The sequence below is a fragment of the Anolis carolinensis genome, unplaced genomic scaffold (genome assembly GCF_035594765.1).
Source record: "Anolis carolinensis isolate JA03-04 unplaced genomic scaffold, rAnoCar3.1.pri scaffold_11, whole genome shotgun sequence".
Taxonomy (NCBI): domain Eukaryota; kingdom Metazoa; phylum Chordata; class Lepidosauria; order Squamata; family Dactyloidae; genus Anolis; species Anolis carolinensis.
The window spans coordinates 21,349,288-21,371,036 of NW_026943822.1; the positions used below are offsets into that span (position 1 = coordinate 21,349,288).

The 21,749-nt window shown below is 41.4% G+C and overlaps 1 protein-coding gene across 2 annotated transcripts in view; it reads right to left on the reverse strand.

Annotated features, from left to right (window-relative positions):
* The window catches only part of ccdc33 (coiled-coil domain containing 33), a 137,648-nt gene that overhangs the window by 96,773 nt on the left and 19,126 nt on the right, over positions 1 to 21,749 (reverse strand). Inside the window, exons 1-3 of one of the 2 annotated variants that reach the window (XM_062963041.1) lie at positions 13,346 to 13,628; positions 11,131 to 11,199; positions 7,670 to 7,833 (exon numbers count right to left, since the gene is read on the reverse strand). In XM_062963041.1, coding sequence (XP_062819111.1) covers positions 7,670 to 7,833; positions 11,131 to 11,199; positions 13,346 to 13,384 — 272 coding nt within the window. In that variant the 5' untranslated portion in view covers positions 13,385 to 13,628. Of the gene's footprint in view, positions 1 to 7,669; positions 7,834 to 11,130; positions 11,200 to 13,345; positions 13,629 to 21,749 lie in introns of those variants that run through there. The other variant, XM_062963042.1, reaches the window with a different exon arrangement.

A 21,749-nucleotide genomic window follows, 5' to 3' on the forward strand; every position in this document is an offset into this window, starting at 1 on the left:
TGTTGTTGTTGTTGTTGTTGTTATGTCACAGCAAACAAGATAGATATGCTGGATTTCGTATCACAAAATCACAAGTCGATCACTTCCCAAGCGTTTAGGACTGTGTGATGTATTTTCGGATGATGCGTGCAGATCCCAGCAGGGTGGCCTTTTGCAGTTGGCAGATCGTAATCTTGTCAATGTCTATTGTTTCCAAATGCCGGCTGAGATCTTTTGGCTCGGCACCCACTGTGCCCATCACCACTGGGACCACCTGCACTGGTTTCTGCCAGAGTCTTTGAAGTTCGATCTTGAGGTCCTGATAGCGGCTGAGTTTTTCCTGTTGTTTTTCATTATTATCATTATTATTATATTGATTTAAGCTCAGCACATGGAATGCAAGTTTTGAGACGGGATCTGTAGAAGGAACCGCGGATCCCGGAAATTTGTGGACTGGGAAAAAGGCAGTGGTGGGTGATCCAATGCTTACGTTTCCTGTTATTTTACGACACCATAAAAACTGCCAGCAGGGTGCAGAAAGGAATGAGGAAGTACTACCATCAAGAACTTGGTGTCACAAGTGAACAATGAAGCAGCAGCTCCCCCTGTGGTCAGAAGCGAACATACCCTCATGAAGCTGGAAGCTGGAAAAATGTTAAATTGCCTCTGTGTCTGTCTATATGTTGTATGTCTAATAATGGCATTGAACGTTTGCCATGTATATGTGCATTGTAATCCTCCCTGAAAGGTGTGTAATATAAATACTGTAAATAAAAAATTAATAAATAAAGGAAATGTGTTGGAACTGTGGATACGAAGAATCCTCGATAATATTCAGATTATCTGATCTCACTGAAACCTGTGCCGGCGACTTAGTGTTATAATATTTATTTATACCCTGCTTTATCTCTCCCAAAAGAGACTCAAAGCAGCTTTAAAGGAACAATGCAGAATGCAGAACCTTGTCGTCCTAACTGCTCACACCATGGATAGCATCCAGTCCTAGCAAAAGATGCCGTTCAGGACCTTGGAGAGCTCCTTCGTTTCCCCAATCAGTTAACTGGGGAAAAACCCAGAATAAAAACCGTAATGGATTTGCTTCACCTCCTGAATGGAAGACACCTGGTGCTTCCTCTGCAAGGCTAACACCCACATGCCAAGCTTTTATGTCATTTTCCACCATATTTCACGCTTTTTGAACATCAAGCCAACATTATTGCAGACAATAAGCAATTTCTTTCCTCGCCATGGTTACGGAAAAGAACAAGGGATGCCTGATGGAGACGGTGGTGTCTTATTCACCAAGGCCTTTCGGCACCTCCTGCTCCCTTGTCTCTCCTGCCTCAGTGGCCTTTGGCTTTGCTCCCGCCTTCCATCGCCATGACGACAAAGTGATGGAAAGCTGTCAAGAAGCCAGGCTTTGGTGGGGGGGGGGGGGGGGGGGGAGAGAGAGAGAGAGAGAGAGAGATTGAACTGCAGCCAGCATGTTACCATTTAGGCTGCTGATGTCTCCATCTCTCTGGGGAGATCTGGGTATAATTGCTTTATGGAAATGGATCTGGTTCCATAAGTAGAGATGGTTTGAGGCACTGGGTTGAAGGGAGTGAGCTTGGAGTTGATACAGAACAGAGACAGCGGGATTTTGTAGGATTTCGTTACAGATTTTCTGAGACTAAGGGTGAAGAATTGCCGTGAAAATATTCAGAAAATTTTGAATGGAGAGAAAACCTCTCAAAGAACATCTAGGTCCTTCAGCGCAACACTGTGGTCAACTTCTGTTGGAAGATGAGCATAATTGCACTGGAGTTACTATAATAAACAAACATATAGGAGATAGAAGAATAAATCCAGAAATGTACCCTTGTTTTTGTCTTAGCACTGCACTTATGAGGGAGCTTCCTCCTATGCATGTCTGCTTTTATGTTTTCAGAGAGGAAAGGGTAGGAGACAACAGGCTCTGGTTTGCGCTTGGTTTTAATCTCACAGGCTGTTGCTCTCCGCAACTTGAATGTCACTTCTGCCTTCAGGGTTGGGATAGTCCGTGCATCTCCATTCAGGCATTTCATGTTATTTTCATCATAATAGAAAGAATGAGAGAGAAATGCAAAGGATAGGAGAACCATAAAGTTGTTGCAAGAATGGATACCCAAGTGTGATGTAGTCTGACCCTCTGCTCTCTAGGAATGGAGCGATGCCAAGAGATTGACAACTGGGATTTGTTGTTAAAGGCTTTCATGGCCAGAATCATTGGGTTGCTGTGAGTCTTTCGAGATGTATGGCCATGTTCCAGAAGCATTCACTCCTGACATTTCACCCACATCTGTGGCAAGCATCCTCAAAGGTTGTGAGGTCTGTTGGAAACTAGGCAAGTGAGGTTTATATATCTGTGGAAGGTCCAGGGTGGGAGAAAGAACTCTAGTCTGCTGGAGGAAGTGGTTAGAGATCTCTAATGAATCCTAGAGTTGAATCCAATCCCATTCCCAAGTCTTCTTGACAGATGGCCATCCAGCTTCTGTTGAAAAACCTCCAAAGAAGGAGACTCCACTAACACTCAACACAGCCTATACCAAACAGCTCTGACCATCACAACCTTCTTCCTAATGTGATGGAATCCATCACTCCATTGTCAAGAAGTTAGTTGGAATCCCTTATCCCTTGAGATGAATCCACTAGGCAATAATCTTGAATCTTCGGGCAGCGGGATCATAGAATCATAGAATTGAAATAGATCATGCTGGCCATCCAAATCCTTGCTCCATCATCTATAGGATATCCTTCAAAATGTTAAAGATTGCTATAACTCTACAACTCTCTGTCCTCCAAAGTAGCACAAACTATTTTATCAACCATGGTGCTGCTCAAGGCACAAAGAAAGGCCCAGGAATGAGCATCCTGAGTCTAAGAAATGTGCAGGGATGGAGCACATCTCCTCTTCTCCTCAATCCAGCTTCAGCTTTTGGCTAAACTTATAAAGGAAGCCATTTGGGTTCAATTAGAGCATCAAGGAGATGGCAGAATAGGGAGAGACCAAAGCCTACAAATTGGGAACAGCCGCTGGGAGAATGGCAGTCATGCCGCCTTGGTGGCTGCTTCCGGCTCTTCTTTCAACAATTACTGACAAAGGAATGCCGTCACAATCCCAAATCCGAAACCATAGGTTATGGACACTTGGTGGTTTCCAAGTGGGTCCGTGAATCCACTCTGTGTTTCAGTCCAAACTTGAAAGGAGTTCCGCTGACTTTCAGGCTTTACATTCAATCGAAATGAATCTGCAGCATCGTTTTCCTCATTGTCTGCTCCACCCTTAATTTGTTTCTTCTTCTTTGCATACATTTTGGCTCCGGCTCAAAGGGAACATTTCTTTTCTTCCTCCTTGTCTTCCTTTGTTCCTCTTCGGTTTTTGTTTCGGCTTTGGCGGCACAGCTTGGCTCCTCGTCTGTTTGCAAACATCGATTCGTACACACTGTCGAAACAACTTGGGGTTTTGAAGAGAAACAAATCAACACCACCACACCAGCCTTTCGCATCTGCCTCTAACTCTTCGCGTACACACCTCTTTCTGGCTCATCTGACGCCAACATCCATTATGCAAAGCAACACAATCTAAATGCTTTGGGCAGACCCCACGCCGGGCATAAGCTTTGCCTGGGCACAGAGCGGCCTGTCAATCAAAGTACCCCATCACTTTGTGCCATTTTGCAGAGGCTTCCCAAACACAGCTGGGTAGCTTGATCTTGCCCTGGAGAAAGCTTCGACGTTTGGGCTGTTGAAGGCTGATATGGAGGCATCTCCAACATTTCTATTCCTCCCGCTGGTACCAATTTATCCTCCATAAAACAAGATCTATGCTTGGAAAGAAGTTGAGCTTCTCTTCAAACCATAGCACCATTTGGTCCTTTTTGGAAACTGGACTGTACAATTAATATAATTTGACATCATTTAAGCATCCTTGACTCAATGCTATGGAATCCTAGGAGCCAAAGCTTTTCCAGGTCTTGAGTCTTCTCTTCCAAAGAGTGATAGTGCCTCACCAAAATACATGTTGTGGTTCAGCCAGCTGATGATGATGATGAGATTGCTGTTCCAAAGCCTGGGAAAGTGGATGGGTTTTTCAATGAGGGAAATGAGGGAACTGAGTGGAGTTTAGATCCTGTCTGTGATGGGCTTGAAAGTGAAACTGCTGACAGGGAGATGCACCAGCTGGCGAAGACTTTTCACCTAGTCGTCTCATAGCAACCCCAGATAAGGAGTTGGATGGGAGAGAAAGTTTGCTTGAGAACACACCTGCGGTCAGCAAAAATCTCAGGCTTCATCTCAGAGAAGAAGAAAGCAAATTAAGAAAAATCACAGCAACTCTGTGAGACACAACAGCATGAGAGATCTCACAGGCAAAGCAGTCAAGCAGACATGATTTGTGGGCCTCAAATCAGAGAATTGTTCCTTTAGAATTCAGATCAGGCAACGTTGCTTAAAAGTGAGGATCTTGAGCCTTGTTTCCAGTTCATATCTTAGTGGATTCATGGTTTAGGAAATCTGTATAGCCTGGCTCTTGGATTCATGCTCATGTCTTGATTCTGGTATTCCTGTAGCTTGTTTATGGAACAGATCTGAACTATTCGGATTATTACCTTTGGAGTGTTTTTCCTATTGTCACTTTGACTTGGCTTATTACTTATTGGCTGTTTTTCCCATCGCCTATTGGATTACCTATTGGATTTTGCCTTACTTATTTCTTATTTTTTTAATATGTGCTTTTCTCAATAAATTGTTTTACAACTAGTTTTGGATTCCTAGCTGGTGCTGAGTGCAAGATGAATTCTGCTACACTATGACTCCCATCTTTTGTATGCCTGAAATGACAGGGATGAGTTTGACTGCTTTGTACGGGATATAATAAGCATCACGGCGTTAATTTATCCATAAAAGAACAATGTGATTAAATCATTGGAAACCCTTTTTCTGTTTTAATCACGCTCACGGGTGGAACAAATAACCCCGTGTGTATGTTCTGGGAAATGGTAATGCATCATAAGAAATTCATCTCAACATCTGGGAGAAATGGAAGAGCTAATATTATTAAACTTTTATTGAGGGGCCCTTGCATAGGGCAATAACATTTGCACAAAACGTCCAGAAATACAGATGGTCCAGAGGAAAGAAAAAGATCATTCGATTTTGAACCATAGAACTGGAGGAGATCTTAAAAGCCATCCAATTCTGCAACGCAGAAATACACGATTCAAGCCCTCCAAACAGACGGCCATACAATCTGTGTTTAAGAACCTCCAAAGAAGGAAACTCTGACACACTTCAAGGAAACGTATCGAACTCCCTGAGACCCAAAAAATGACAGAGTGTTGTTTGCATGGAGTCTATGCAAACTGTGCATCTCTTTGGCACATTGGGGAGGGTCTATGTTTTCTGCAAAAACATCACCGTCCTTTGCAAAGAGCTGCTCAGAATTCAAACAGTAAAACAACTCAGAAATGCCCTTTCAATTAAGCATCCCTTCCATAGTTGCCGGGCTATAATTGAGTCCCAGGATGCATCTATTAAACACAACTCTGGGCAACAAGGCCCAGTGCTATTTCATTTATTCCGCACCAATTTTTAAAATGCTCAAAGCATTGCCCTTTTTCCCCAGTCCGTTGACACAGCCGGTTTCTTCTCGCCTCCAAGGGCAGAAAGCAAATACGGGAGAACTTGTAAGTTTCATTGTATGGATTTGTCTCCTTGCAGATATTAGGCCTTTGATTTAGGAATGTAAATCCTCCTTTGTTTAGGAATCAACTTTACATATGTGGGAGTATATTTTGCACAAAATTTTCTGACTGAATGGGGATTACTCTTTTAGAACGGCACATCCATGTTGAAAATAGCAACCTTCTTCAAACCTCCACCAGTAATTTGTTTTGTATATGATTCTGTTTGCTTATCTAGCTATATATACATAAAGCTTTTGACCGTTTTTACCTTAAAGTAAACAAAGAAACTACAACACCCAGAACCACGAAAATTAACAACACAACACAATGCCTTTGCAGCTGGGTTTAAACGACTAAACCAACATTCGGATACACAACCATGGCCCACACAACCCCACAAACACACAAAAAAATCTGCGCTTGCGCGGAGCACTCAGCGGCACCCACCCTTGCAAGAGGGCAAAACCCACCATGTGCCAACGGGAGGAAAGGAGGACGGCAAAACCGGCAGTTTTTTCTAACGACCATCCAGCCCAACCCTTTCTACTATCAGCCAGACTTTTAAACTACAAGGCCATTACATGCTAATCAACACGGCCAATAGATTAAGCCACAGCAAAGCGTGGCCAGGCACAGCTAGTTATCTATATATATAAAAGAGTGATGGCATCAGGGCAGCGGACAAAACAACAAAACTACAGGCCCCCCAACCTCGAAATTTGACAACACAACCCATCATTCACGGCTCTAGGTTGATACAACAAAAAAGAAAAGAAAAATAAAGTCCTAATTACAGGGAGAGGAATAATAGTTTTTATCCAATTGCTGCCAGTTTGAAGGCTAAGCTCCACCCACTTGGTCTCCTAGCAACCTAGTCAGCCCAGGGGACAGGCATAGTTAGGCCTCACTTAGGCCTCTTGCACAGATTATCAGATTTTAACTGGATTATATGGCAGTGTAAACTCAAGGCCCTTCCACACAGCTATATAACCCATTTAGAATCTTATATTATCTGCTTTGCACTGGATTATCTTGAGTCCACACTGCCATATAATCCACTTCAGTGTGCATACTAAACATAAAGACAACCATAGAACAGACATTCAATACCACCACTACCTCAACAATTTCTCACCAACACCACCAGACAACGCCACAGCAACGCGTGGCCGGGCACAGCTAGTATTATATATGTCTGTTTTGGTATGCAGCTTTCCCTTTACTCTATGTTTCTTGAGGTTGTGGGAGGGGGTGCAGATCACACAATGAGATCTGGGACTACTCTGAGCTGAGACTCCATTTTAATACACAAGAAATGCTTTAGACTTCAGACTGCTTAGAGCACAGACTCCATCAGATGCCGTGTAGACTATGGACTGTTAAGAGCAAACTCATATTGCTCTTGATTATAAGAAAGATACCTTGTGTTATCTGCATAGAGAAACCACTTCAAATCTGATCTGCAACTAGATTGACCAGTTATGTACCTGTATGCTGAATACATGAAGGTTGTGAGTAAACCACAACCACCATGTACTTTATTTTTATCTCTTGAGACCATGATATAGAAACAAGATCTTTTATGGAAGAGAAGATGTTTTTTTGGGCACTGAAAAGAAACACTTTCTGAAACTCTGCTGTTTTTGTTCCTGACAGATCAGAGACAACCAGGTTATCAATCTAAGAACTGGAAACTAAATTGCCTTGCGTAAGTATATGTGGTTATAACTAGACCAAGATCATGCATCGATTTGAATAGCCTAAAAGGTCAAACCTACACTTACATAAATGAAAAACCGAAAGCACATGACTTAACAACGATCACAACAATAGTGTTGGGGTGGTAGATGGTGTTGGATCAGAGCTCCCATCATCCACAACAGACATTGACCTGCAACTCCTCTTAAGCGAGGACTATGTTGGCTGAGCCTTGATGGAGTTCTAGGCTTGATCTTTATGAAAAAGGCTAAGAGAAAGATACTCACACCACGACATACGGATTGGGGACGTTGCCCTTGCGGGTGGAGGGCAGGTTTTTGGCTCCGTGCAAAGTGATGGTGATGGATTCCTTTTCGGGGTTTGACAGATGCCACTCATTGGTCGGCGAAGTTATGGAAGGCTGTCCGGGTTCAGCCGGATCTTCCTTGACCTGCAAAGTGGAATCAAAAAAATGTGTAGGGTACCCCTCTTGAAGCCTGTTCAAATGGCAAAGTAACTGGAAAAAGCACAATTCTTTAACCTGATTTTCCTAGTCCACATTTCCCAAGGTACTAAAACTTATTCCTCTCTGATATGTACAGTACCTTGGATAGCTCATTTAAACCTTGGGGGTAAAAGCTAATAATAATAATAATAATAATAATAATAATAATAATAATAATAATAATAATAATTTTCCACTGACATTAAGTCCAGTTGTGTCCGACTCTGGGGGTTGGTGCTCATCTCCATTTCTTAGCCGAAGAGGCGGCGTTGTCCGTAGACACCTCCAATGTCATGTGGCCACTGTATTGACTGCATGGAGTGCTGTTACCTTCCCGCCGGAGCGGTACCTATTGATCTACTCACATTTGCATGTTTTTGAACTGCTAAGTTGGCAGAAGCTGGGGCTAACAGCAGGTGCTCACTCCCCAGATTCAAACCTGCAACCTTTCAGTCCGCAAGTTCAGCAGCTAAGTACTTTAACATGCTGTGCCACCAGGGGCTCCAATAAATAATAATATTAATATTAATAATAATAATAATAATAATAATAACAACAACAATAATAATATATCTTTATTTATATCCCACTTTTCTCCCTCTCAGGACCCAAAGCGACTTACATCATATTAAAATCACATAAACAAACATCAGAGTACATCACAATAAAGATAAGCATAATAAAATAAACAAATTGAGAAAAAACAACTACAATATACATTCAAAGTTCATGTGGCATCATATCGAGACATGTATTGCACACTACTCCAGTGAATTTGTATTGAGATCTGGGTCGCATCTAGAATTAATGCTGTTTGGCACCACTTTAGCCGCCATGGCTCAATGCTATAGAATCCTCAAAGTTGTAGTTTGTTGAGGTACCAACACTCTTGGCCAGAGAAGGCTCAGGGCTTTGTAAAACTACAACTCCCAGAATTCCATAGCACTGAGCAAAGGCAGTTAAAGTAGAGCTAAGCTACTTTAATTCTCCAATGTAAATGCACCTCTGGTTTGGATGCAGGGACTCAATGGAACTATGAACTCGGATGGCTGATAGATACAATCTACTTTCCCATCTCAGGGTATCCTTCCAAAGCCAAGGCAAGAGTTAAAATAAATCTCTGTCTCTGTCTCTTTCCCTCCTTGACTTGCAAATGAAGGAAGGGACGAGACCCTTTCAATCATCTTTTCATTAGCGCCTCATCTGGCTCCATCGACCCAACGTTGTCCCCAAGAGCTTTGCAAAGGGGGTCTCGCCTCTAATTCAAAGAGTTGGCAGTCTTTTCGGAGCATATTGCCAAGATATTTTTTTTTATACCTGTGCCGTCACCCAGCAAAACACACTTCAATACAGGCAAGGAATAAAAGGGCTTGGAGGCGAATGGAGGAGAGAAGGCTGTTTTGGGTGTGTTCTCAAACCTAAAGAGTGAGCATATGCATTTTATTTAAAAAAAAAACCACAACAAGAGTGGCAATCGAATGGAGATATGCTGTCAATCCCAAGTTGACACGCACTAGGACAATGGAAGGCATAGAAGCATATTGTCATATGGCCAACCATCTCCAAGAAAACTTTATAAGAGGTTTTACTTAAATATGCCATAAGTCAGAAGGGATTAAGAAACAGCACACAACAACATTCAACAGAGTTTGTTCCAGATATCTTTCCAAAAACAATAAACGTTTGAATATAAGATTCCATGGTTCTACGGTTTGGGACCCGCACCAGCAATGGATCTGGAACAAATTTGGCACACGGGACCCCCATGATTTGGGAAGAATTGGGGAGAATTGATCTTGATTTATAGGAGTTGTAGTTCACCTCCATCCAGAGAGCACTGTGACCCCCATCGACAATAGATCTGGACCAAACTTGGCACAAAGAACCCCATGACCAACTCAACCTACTCTCACCATGGTGGGAGTTTTAGTTTACTCTGCAGTCGGAGAGCACACTGAACTCCACCAATGATGCATCTCAAGCAAACTGGACAGGTCAACATAACTGACTAAAGTGGTGTTTGTATGAAACATTTCTATTTCTATTAATTCTTTCTTTGTCCCCAACTGATGTCTCGTCCCAGACGAACCCCAATGAGTCCCCAAGGCAGCAAGACCATTGAGTTTCAAGGAAACCATTTTGCCTAGCAATTGTTGTTGCCAGCTCTGATGAAAGGTTGGACTCATCATTGGCTTGGAATGGGGGTAAGAACTCACCAGCCTGCGCTGGGCTGTGGCACAGGCTGGTGAGCAGCCTGCTGCAATAAATCACTCAGACCATGAGGTCATGAGTTCGAGGCCAGCCCGTGGCGGGGTGAGCACCCGTCAATTAAAAAATAAAAAATAGCCCCTGCTCGTTGCTGACCTGGCAACCCAAAAGATAGTTGCATCTATCAAGTAGGAAATTTAGGTACCACTTATAAAGTGGGGAGGCATATTTAACTAATAATAATAATAATAATAATAATAATAATAATAATAATAATAATAATAATAATAACTGGGTGCTGTCCCAAAAGATCTCAGCCGGCATTTGGAAACAATAGACATTGACAAAATCACGATCTGCCAACTGCAAAAGGCCACCCTACTGGGATCTGCACACATCATCCGAAAATACATCACACAGTCCTAGACACTTGGGAGGTGTTCGACTTGTGATTTTGTGGTGTGAAGTCCAGCATGTCTATCTTGTTTGCTGTGTCATACAATGTCGTTGTGTCAATAATAATAATAATAATAATAATAATAATAATTTTATTTTTGTACCCCGCCACCATCTCCCCAGAGGGACTCGGGGAGGCTTACAGATATAAAACCAGCATACAGTATACGGTATACAAAAACACACAAGTAAATTTAAACTAATTTACGACGTTGGAATGAGGAAGTGCCATCACAGTGGATGATGAAGCAGCTGCTCCCGCCGTGGCCAGAATCAAACATCCCCTCAGGAGAAGGTTAAATTGCCTCTGCGTCTGTCTCTGTCTCGGTTCTATATGGGCATTGAATGTTTGCCCTATATGTATATAATGTGATCCGCCCTGAGTCCCTTCGGGGTGAGAAAGGCGGAATATAACTACTGTAAGTAAGTAAGTAAGTAAACTGCAAAGTAGAGGTAAACATGGGATCTGAATTGGGCATATGCAGAGGTTGGAAATGTAAGGCAAATACAGATAGAAAAGGGAAGAAAGAGCAGAGGCTACGTTTGCTTTGACTACGTTTCTAAGCTACTTGGACCTACCTTCTTGGTTCCCCAGGAAAACAAACTGAATGGATTTCGAATACGGTGCCGACTGCCCTCTGGCTTTTTCTGCCGCCACGGGATCCCGAAGCCAAAACAGATGGAAAAAGCAATCCTCAGTTCTATAGATTTGATACAGTTCTTGGAGTGCGTCTACACCAGGCATGGGCAAACTTGGGCCCTCCGGGTGTTTTGGACTTCAACTCTCACAATTCCTAACAGCCGGTAGGCTGTTAGGAATTGTGGGAGTTGAAATCCAAAACACCCGGAGGGCCGAAGTTTGCCCATGCCTGGTTTATAGACTCCTTTTAATTGAATCGCCAACATTTTTCTAGGTGCCTTAAAATACCTCCCTACTTTTAAACGGTACTTATTTATCTACTGATATTTAGCTTTCGAACCACTAGGTAGACCGAAGCCAGGCTAAAGGCCAGGAGCTCACCCTGACCCTGGCTTCGAACTGTCAACTTATTTATTATTAAGTAAATGGGTTCCTTGTTATGTACCAAAGTTATAGATACCCACAAATATGTTATATATGATATGTTATATGCTTTTGTTAATTCATTATAATTTTCCCAGATTAATTCACTTGAAGAAGACCTAGTCGAAACTGGTCGTGATCTACTGTGACCTACTTGCTCTTCAGCGCAATGAACTGATTGAATAAGTGAACAATTATATATAGAACATATATTGTTGAGCTAGACAGTCATTTTTGATGTATGGATTATGTTTATTACAATTGTGAATTCTAAACATATTGTATTTGATTCTATATGAGTTTTTACTTTATACCTGTTGACTGAACATTACTAAAGCAATTACTGTATTTGTGGGTATCTATTACTTTGGAACTTATTTATTATGCAATGCTTTTGACACAAAATAAATAAATAAAACTGTCAATCACTCAATTGACAAGATTCGCTGCAACTGGTGATTTAAGCTGCTGTGCTAAAGCAAAAGTATATTTTGTCAGAGTATTTGCAGCACAGCAGTAGTTGGATGGAAACAGTGGAACACAGAACGAAGAGACACTCAGAATTGTTGGTAAAACTATTTACAAAGTTTTACTGTATGCAGCAGTAATCAACATAAACAGACTTGCAGACAACAGACGAACACAGGGCTGTTCTGTTCTCCAACAGAACTTGACTAGAACTCTAGGCAGACAGAACTCAACTGAACTGATGCAATCGTTATGCACAAACACTTGTGTCTGGATACTCCCTAGTTCCAGCCACACATCAATGTCATCATAGCTTCTTGGCAATTAGCTCTTTCCACACTACCCCGTTTCCCCTAAAATAAGACATCCCCAAAAAATAAGACCTAGTAGAGGTTTTGCTGAATTGCTAAATATAAGGCCTCCCCTGAAAGTAAGACCTAGCAAAGTTTTTGTTTGGAAGCATGCCCGGCGCCCACCAAACAAAACACCATAGTATGCAGAATTAGTATATGTACATACTAGTTGTATATGGAAATAATGGTAGTAACAAGAAATTCTTGACAGGATTCACAGTTTGTCTGGTTATGCTGGTTTGTGATGACAACTACTGCACAGTATATAATAAATGTTCATTTTTTGTTCAATAATAAATGTGAATTCTTCTTCGTGGAAAAATAAGACATCCCCTGAAAATAAGACCTAGTGCATCTTTGGGAGCAAAAACTAATATAAGACACTGTCTTATTTTTGGGGAAACACGGTATGGTACATTCTGGATGATGCAATCAGTTGCAATACAAGCATGGCACAAATTGCATTTAAACACTATCAATACACAAATCCCACATTAACACATTTTGCTAAGCACTTATAAGCATTGGAAATGCAGTTTTGATATTGGGGGATTCCCGTCTACCAGTGCCACCCACCAACCCAAAATCCCATCCCAATTCAACACTGAAATTGATTTGGATTGTGTGCATAGGTTCTCTAGAAAAATCTGGGTAAAAGACTCCAAAACTAGATTTGAATCCTTAGGAACATTATGGATTATGCCAGGTATGGACAAACTTGGGCCCTCCAGGTGTTTTGGACTTCAACAACATCCTTCCATATATGGACGATTGGCTCATAGCCTACCGGCTGTTAGGAATTGTGGGAGTTGAAGTCCAAAACACCCGGAGGGCCCAAGTTTGCACATACCTAGGTTATTCAATATATTTCACCCCGTCTTTATTGGTTTGGGGTCTTAAAGAAACTCACCTCGGGCGTTAGGGGTTCCTCGTCCGTTTCATTGGCCATTTTTTGGACAATGTTTACAAATAATTTCTTGGCAATCCTTTTAGAAACCCTCCTTCTGCTGGTTTAGAACAAAGTCCGGTTCCAGCTCTGAAAACGACCATTGCTTTCTGGACTTTGGAAATGGAAGAAAACATCCTCCATTCCCGATGCTACATATTCTAGCAGGGAGAATCTAGCTGGAAACTAGGCTTTCTCGCTAACCTTTGGGATTGAAGGTTAGTCTCTTGGTTTTAATGCCATCACAGGCCGATGGTTGTGACATCAACTGCATCAAGGTTCTGAGGCTGGCATTGTTACCTCACTTTTTTAGGGGGTAAATGATTAAATCAGGATACTTGTTGACCCTATTTATACGGATCAGATCTTTCCAGATTCATAGATAGCCTTGAAAAATATATTTCAAAGCCGGGTTACGTGACAAAGCGAGACAAAAGAGATATATCACAGACTATCTTAACTTATCAGGATTAAACTACTGAGCTACTGAACTTGCTGATCGAAAGGGCGGCAGTTCGAATCTGGGGAGCGGGGGTGAGTTCCTGCTGTTAGCTCCAGCTTCTGCCAACCTATTTATTTATTTATTTACTATATTTATATCCCGCTCTTCTCACCCCGAAGGGGACTCAGAGTGGCTTACAAATCAAATGAACATACAATATACAGTAGAGTCTCACTTATCCAACATAAACGGGCCGGCAGGATGTTGGATAAGCGAATATGTTGGATAATAAGGAGAGATTAAGGAGAAGCATATTAAACATCAAATTAGGTTATGATTTTACAAATTAAACACCAAAACATCATGTTATACAACAAATTTGACAGAAAAAGTAGTTCAATACGCAGTAATGTTATGTAGTAATTACTGTATTTACGAATTTAGCACCAAAATATCACGATGTATTGAAAACATTGACTACAAAAATGGCTTGGATTATCCAGAACATTGGATAAGCGAGACTCTACTGTATTGGAAATAAATAAATAAATGTGAGTAGATCAATAGGTACTGCTCCGGTGGGAAGATAATGACACTCTATGTGGTCATGCTGGCTACATGACCTTGGAGGTGTCTACGGACAACACCGGCTCTTCGGCTTAGAAATAGAGATGAGTATCAACCACCAGAGTCGGACATGAGTGAGCTCCTGCTCTTAGCCCCAGCTTCTGCCAACCTAGCAGTTCGAAAACATGCAAATGTGAGTAGATCAATAGGTACTGCTCTGGCGGGAAGCTAACGGCGCTTTATGCGGTCATGCCAGCCACATGACCTTGGAGGTGTCTATGGACAACGCCGGCTCTTCGGCTTAGAAATGGAGATGAGTATCAACCACCAGAGTCGGACATGACTGAGCTCCTGCTCTTAGCCCCAGCTTCTGCCAACCTAGCAGTTCGAAAACATGCGAATGTGAGTAGATCAATAGGTACTGCTCTGGCGGGAAGCTAACGACACTTTATGCGGTCATGCCAGCCACATGACCTTGGAGGTGTCTATGGACAACGCCGGCTCTTCGGCTTAGAAATGGAGATGAGTATCAACCACCAGAGTCGGACATGAGTGAGCTCCTGCTCTTAGCCCCAGCTTCTGCCAACCTAGAAGTTCGAAAACATGCAGATGTGAGTAGATCAATAGGTACTGCTCTGGCGGGAAGCTAACGGCGCTTTTTGCGGTCATGCCAGCCACATGACCTTGGAGGTGTCTATGGACAACGCCGGCTCTTCGGCTTAGAAATGGAGATGAGCACCAACCCCCATCTTGGGGATTCTAGGAGTTGCAATCCCAAAAAGAGCATTTATGATCTCTACTGAAATGCCATCCTTTTGCTTAGCTATGCAGGGTGTAAACTGCAGCCTTTAATGTAGTTCCTGCAACCATTTTTCCTTCGTCTGTGATTTACGATCCATTGTTGGAACACAGGAGCGTTTTATGCTTCTCCAGAGACCTCGTAAAATAATAGTGGGCTTGGCTGTATGAAGATGAACTGAGCGCAATGTAAGCTTTCCCCGACTCAATGGTTCCCCGGGCGCCCTTAAAACAAGATGGAGACCTCCTTGCTGGGGATAAATATAGAAAAATAAATGAGCAAGGAGCCCATCCTTGGCAGGGAACATGAAAGCATGGACTTTGGGAAACAGGGCAAGATTTCCTACATTCTTCATGCAAAACCTCTGCCCTATTTTGGAGAATTTCCAAATAACTTCCACCCCAAATTATATCATTTTCTTTTGTCTGCGAAAAACATAATCCAGGGTCCAAGGTCTCTTAAAAATGCAATATTTCTGGATTATTATTTTTTATTATTATTAAACTTTATTTGTACCCCGCTAGCATCTCCCGAAGGACTCGATGCGGCTTACAAAGGCCAAGGCCTCAACACACAATATAACAATACAAAACAAAAGGCAAATTAAAAACAATTAAAACAACAAGCAATAAACAATACGCTAAAACACAATAAAACTGGGCCGGATGCATCAATTGATGGAAAAGGATATTGAAATAATGCTGGAATGGGGAAAAGGTAGTATTGTTAGGTTGACCCTTTCAATAGTAATACAGTAGAGTCTCACTTATCCAACATAAGCGGGCAGGCATAATGTTGGATAAGCGAATGAATATGTTGGATAATAAGGAGAGATTAAGAAGAAGCCTATTAAACATCAAATCAGGTTATGATTTTACAAATGAAGCACCAAAACATCATGTTATACAACAAATTTGACAGAAAAAGTAGTTCAATGCGCAGTAATGCTACGTAGTAATTACTGTATTTACGAATTTAGCACCAAAATATCATGATGTATAGAAAACATTGACTACAAAAATGTGTTGGATAATCCAGAATGTTGGATAAGCGAATGTTGGATAAGTGAGACTCTACTGTACTATATTGTACTATACCAATATACTGTAACATTGTTAGTAATATTACATTTAATATATAATATATAATTAATATTATTATATTGTATTATTATTCGTATTATATTGTATTACATGATAATATTAGTATCAATATTATATGTATACATAATATATTATATTAATTACCATAGCACAATATTAGTAAATGAAAGAACAATACAATATTTATGCTACGTAGTAATTACTGTATTTACGAATTTCGCACCAAAATGTCATGATATTTTGAAAACATTGACTACAGAAATGCATTGGATAATCCAGAACGTTGGATAAGCGAGTGTTGGATAAGTGAGACTCTACTGTATTTGGAGATCAATGGACTCTTAGAATAATAGAATCATAGAGTTAGAAGAGACCATGTGGGTCATCTAATCCAACGCCCTGTTAGGCAAGAAAAGCACAATCAAAGTATCCCTGACAGATGGCCATCCAGCCTCAGATTAAAATCCTCCAAGGAAAGAGCGTTCACCACACTCTGAGGCAGAGAGTTCCACTGCTGAACAGTTCTTCTTACAGTCAGGAAGTTCTTCCTAATGTTCAGGTGGAATCTCCTGTAATTCGAACCCATGGATTCATTGATTCCCAGTCTCCAGACTCTTCCTTATGACATTCTTTTCACATATGTATACATGACTCTCATTTCGCCTCTTAACCTTCTCTTCTACAGGCTAAACATACCCAGTTTTTTAAGACATGGGATAAATTCAGCTATTATCTTCATGTGTCTCTCTGGTCATGGGACACAGGAGCCGATGAGTCTTTGCTCCAAACCAAAATGGTTTATTTTTTACATTACAAGGAAGAAAACAACCAGCCAAAGTTCAAAACCAGACCAAAGTCCCAACAAGCACCAGGGAGGGATAGACATCTGTTTACAACTGGGAACCTCTTTCAGCTCAGTTCAATTTCTCCAAAGTTGGAGGTCGAGGCAAAAAAGAAAAATACCAGCATGATTCTTATTGTCAATAGTTAAGCTTTGGAAGAGGTGTTTGGTCCATTTAAAATGGAGACAAAAAACTATCAAACCTGGCCATGCCAGGAACATTTTTGCCCCTTCTCCTTGAGGCTAAAATTTCTAGACTTATACATTAGTATATAGACTAGGAATGGGCAAACTTTGGTATAGATAAAGGAAAAGTTTTCCCCCAGAAATTAAGTCTAGTCGTGTCTGACTCTGGGGGTGGGTGCTCATCTCCATTTCTAAGCTGAAGAGCCGGCGTTGTCCGTAGACACCTCCAAGGTCATGCGGCTGGCATGACTGCACGGAATGCCATTACCTTCCCGCCGGAGCGGTACCTATTGATCTACTCACCCTGCTCTCTGGATTCAAACTGCCGACCTTTTGGTCAGCAAGTTCAGCAGCTCAGCGGTTTAATCTGCTGCGCTGTCAGAGGCTCCAAACTCCTTGATATTGATAATTAAATCTATAGAGCACTCTATATGGAATTATTTCGTTATTGGTAGGCTTGCAAGACTGTTTCGTAGTGATTTCTCAAGCTTATTTGAGCGATCGCCAAGTGTGCAAAAAGTAGTATTTTGCATTATGTATTGTTTCTCTGCAAAAATCCAAGGACTCGGCTTCAATTGGGAAATATCGTCTTCTGCTATGGACTGCTCCTGGTCTGCGTCTGTCCATTTCTTTTACTCTGGGGTAATGGAAACCCTCGAAATAATCTGATTTGGAGGCTGCGAAATCTCATTTGGAGGTCCATCCATGCCGAGCTGCGATGACACAGGCCCCGAACTGTCTCCACCGACGGGAAAGCAATTTCCCAAAGAGATCCATCTCTCGGAACAGGCCCAAGGAAGGGGCGTGGAAAAAAAACAGAAAGCAATTATCTTTCCGAAGGAGATTAAAACAATATCTGTGCCATTCCTCGTCCTCTCGCGCTCATCTTAACAAAGGGGAAGGACTGCTGAGCTATGCAGAAGGACCGAGGTCCTTAAAATACGGCTTGGAGGCACTTCGGAGAAGAGAGTCATTCGGAAGCGGGCGCCTTGATTCCCTTTTTCGCTGCCCGACCGGAGCAAAAGGGAATTTTAATCAATGTTGTTCCAGTCTCACATAAATAAAACATCCTTGGCCTTGTAGGATGCAAAGGCAGCAAACAGAACTGACACCGTGACGGCGATTAATGCCCTATAATTGGACCCAGTGTCGGTGAAGGGCGCGAAGGCTCGAGGCAAGAGAGCTTTACGCAGATTAGTGACTTCTAATGGGCTTCAGCCATGCCTTTGTACTCGCAACCAAGGTGGTTAAAGACAGGGACAAGGTGCTACTTTCCTGATGAAGACACAACGCGATGTGAGGAAGATTGTGAAGCAAGAGGGGGTTGAAGGCACCCTATGAAGAAGGCACATACAGTAGAAGCGACATCAAAAGAGGAGTCAATTTTTGATAGTCAAAGTCCACTTGTGATCTGCAAATCCATCTAAATACGGTACCTGTCAGTTCTCCATGTCATAAGTATGTTCCAATTTCCATATCATTCTATGATTTAAAATATATACCATACTAGCTGTGCCCGGCCACGCGTTGCTGTGGCAAAGTATGGTGGTATTGGAAATAAAGTATTGAGGAATTGGTGGTAGTTAAGGTAAAGGGTAAAGGTTTTCTCCTGACATTAAGTCCATTATAAATAATAATAATAATAATAATAATAATAATAATAATAATAATAATAATAATAATAGTAAACTTTATTTTTATATCCCGTCCCATCTCCCCGAAGGGACTCAGGGCAGCTCACAACAGGGACAAGCCCGAAACAACAACAACATGTTTGACATAAAACATTTCAACAATACACAAAATAAAATAATGGACAAATACATTAAAATCCAAGCAGATAAAATCAGAGTAATTAAAAGCAAACTAGTGGGGACACGGCTATATATGGGTTATATAGCTGCGTGGAAGGGCCTTGAGTCTACACTGCCATATAATCCAGTTAAAATCAGATAATTTGTATTTTATAGGCAGTGTGGAAGAGGCCTAAGTGAGGCCTAACTCTGCCTGTCCCCTGGGCTGAGTGGGTTGCTAGGAGACCAAGTGGGCGGAGCTTAGCCTTCTAACTGGCAGCAATTGGATAAACACAATGATTCCTCTCCCTCTAATTAGGACTTTATTTTTCTTTTCTTTTTGTTGTATGAACATAGAGGCATGGATGAGGGGTTGTGCTGCCAGGTTTAGTGTTTCTGGGATGTGCAGTTTTGTTGTTTTGTCCTAGGCCGAAATTTCATTACCCTTTTATATATATAGATACAGTAGAGTCTCACTTATCCAACATAAACGGGCCGGCAGAATGTTGGATAAGCGAATATGTTGGATAATAAGAAGGGATTCAGGAAAAGCCTATTAAACATCAAATTAGGTTATGGTTTTACAAATTAAGCACCAAAACATCATGTTATACAACATTATAAATATATAGTACAGTCTCACTTATCCAACATAAACAGGCCGGCAGAATGTTGGATAAGCGAATATGTTGGATAATAAGGAGAGATTAAGGAGAAGCCTATTAAACATCAAATTAGGTTATGATTTTACAAATTACGCACCAAAACATCATGTTATACAACAAACTTGATAGAAAAAGTAGTTCCATGCACAGTAATGCTACATAGTAATTACTGTATTTACGAATTTAGTACCAAAAATATCATGATGTATTGAAAACATTGACTACAAAAATGCCTTGGATAATCCAGAACGTTGGATAAGCGAATGTTGGATAAGTGAGACTCTACTCTATACTCGAATATAAGCCGACCCGAATATAAGCCGAGGCATCTAATTTTACCACAAAAAACTGGGAAATCATTGACTTAAGTATAAGCCGAGGGTGGGAAATTTCAGAAATAAAAACAGATACCAAAAAAATACATTAATTGAGGCATCAGTAGGTTAAATGTTTCTGAATATTTACATCAAGTTCTAATTTAACTTTTACTGTATATAAGATTACAAGCTGGTTTAGGGATTTCAGACCAGCTTATGTGGCTTTTGCAACACCTTTCCATAATAGCATATTTGCTGTCTTCCTTGAAGATGACGGCCAAGATGACAGCAATGGTTGATCTTATCTGCCCTTGTATGGTTGTTGACATTATCTGTTCTCCCTCGCCCATAATAAAAGTTCTTCGAAATGGTGTGTTGCTCCAAGCTTTGTCTCTTCCGAGCACACTGACTAATAAACATCTTGTTACACGGCTGTTAAGACCTGTAATGGCGCTGTTTAACCCCTGTCCCTTGCCTAATGGGTTGTGAAGCCGGTTCCCAAGCTGCCCATCGCTTTCCTCCTCTTATTGCGGTTCATTAAAGGAGGCATCAATCATTAAACGGCCGAAGCAAAGGAGGGCAAAAGCAAGTCCTCTGGAAGCAACCTTTGGATTTTGGAGAGCCTTGCAAATAAATAAGACAAAAGGCAAAATTGCAAGTAGCTTGGGACAAGAACGGCGGATGCTTGAGGTGGCACCCAAAAGAGACAGACTAGATTTGGAGTCCCAATTAAAGAAACTGGACTTCTTTCCTTCTGGACAAGGCATAGTCTATATCAGGCATGGGCCAACTTGGGCCCTCCAGGTGTTTTGGACTTCAATTCCCACACTTCCTAACAGCCTAGTAAAGGTAAATGTTTTCCCTTGACATTAAGTCTAGTCGTGTCCGACTCTGGGGGTTGGTGCTCATCTCCATTTCTAAGCCCAAGAGCCGGCCTTGTCCATAGACACCTCCAAGGTCACGTAGCTGGCATGACTGCATGAAGACAATGTCGAAGATATAAACAAACACTATAAAGGTTCAAAACATAAAAAGAGATGTGTATATTAGAGCATCTTGCAAAGGCCACAGAAATAGTCAGGCCTCTCTGAGTATAGAGCTATCTTCCTTCTATGTAAAAAGGATAAGCGAATACTATAAAGTTTCAAAACATAAGTTGCACCATGTAATTCAGAGCACCATATACATACAATATTACTCACATTTGCACATTTGCAACTGCAAGGTTGGCAGAAGCTGGGGCTAACAGCAGGAGCTCACTCCGCTCCTCAGATTCAAATCGCCGACTGTTCAGTCAGCAAGTTCAGCGGATTAATCCGCTGCACCACCCGGGGGCTCCTAACAGCCTACCAATAGAGTCAAGTCTTGCTTATCTAACCTTTGTGTCGCCAACGTTCTGTATTATCCAACACAGTCAGTGTTTTTGTAGTCAATGTTTTCAATACATTGTGAAGTTTTGGTGCTAAATTTGTAAATACAGTACTTACTAACGTTACCGTGTATTGAACTGCTTTTTCTGCCAATTGATGTTTTGGTGCTTAATTTGCAAAATCATAACTTAATTTGACATTTAATGGGCTTTTCCTTAATCCTTCCTTATTATCCAACATTTTTGCTTATCTAGGTTCTGTCAGCCCGTTTACGTTGGATAAGCA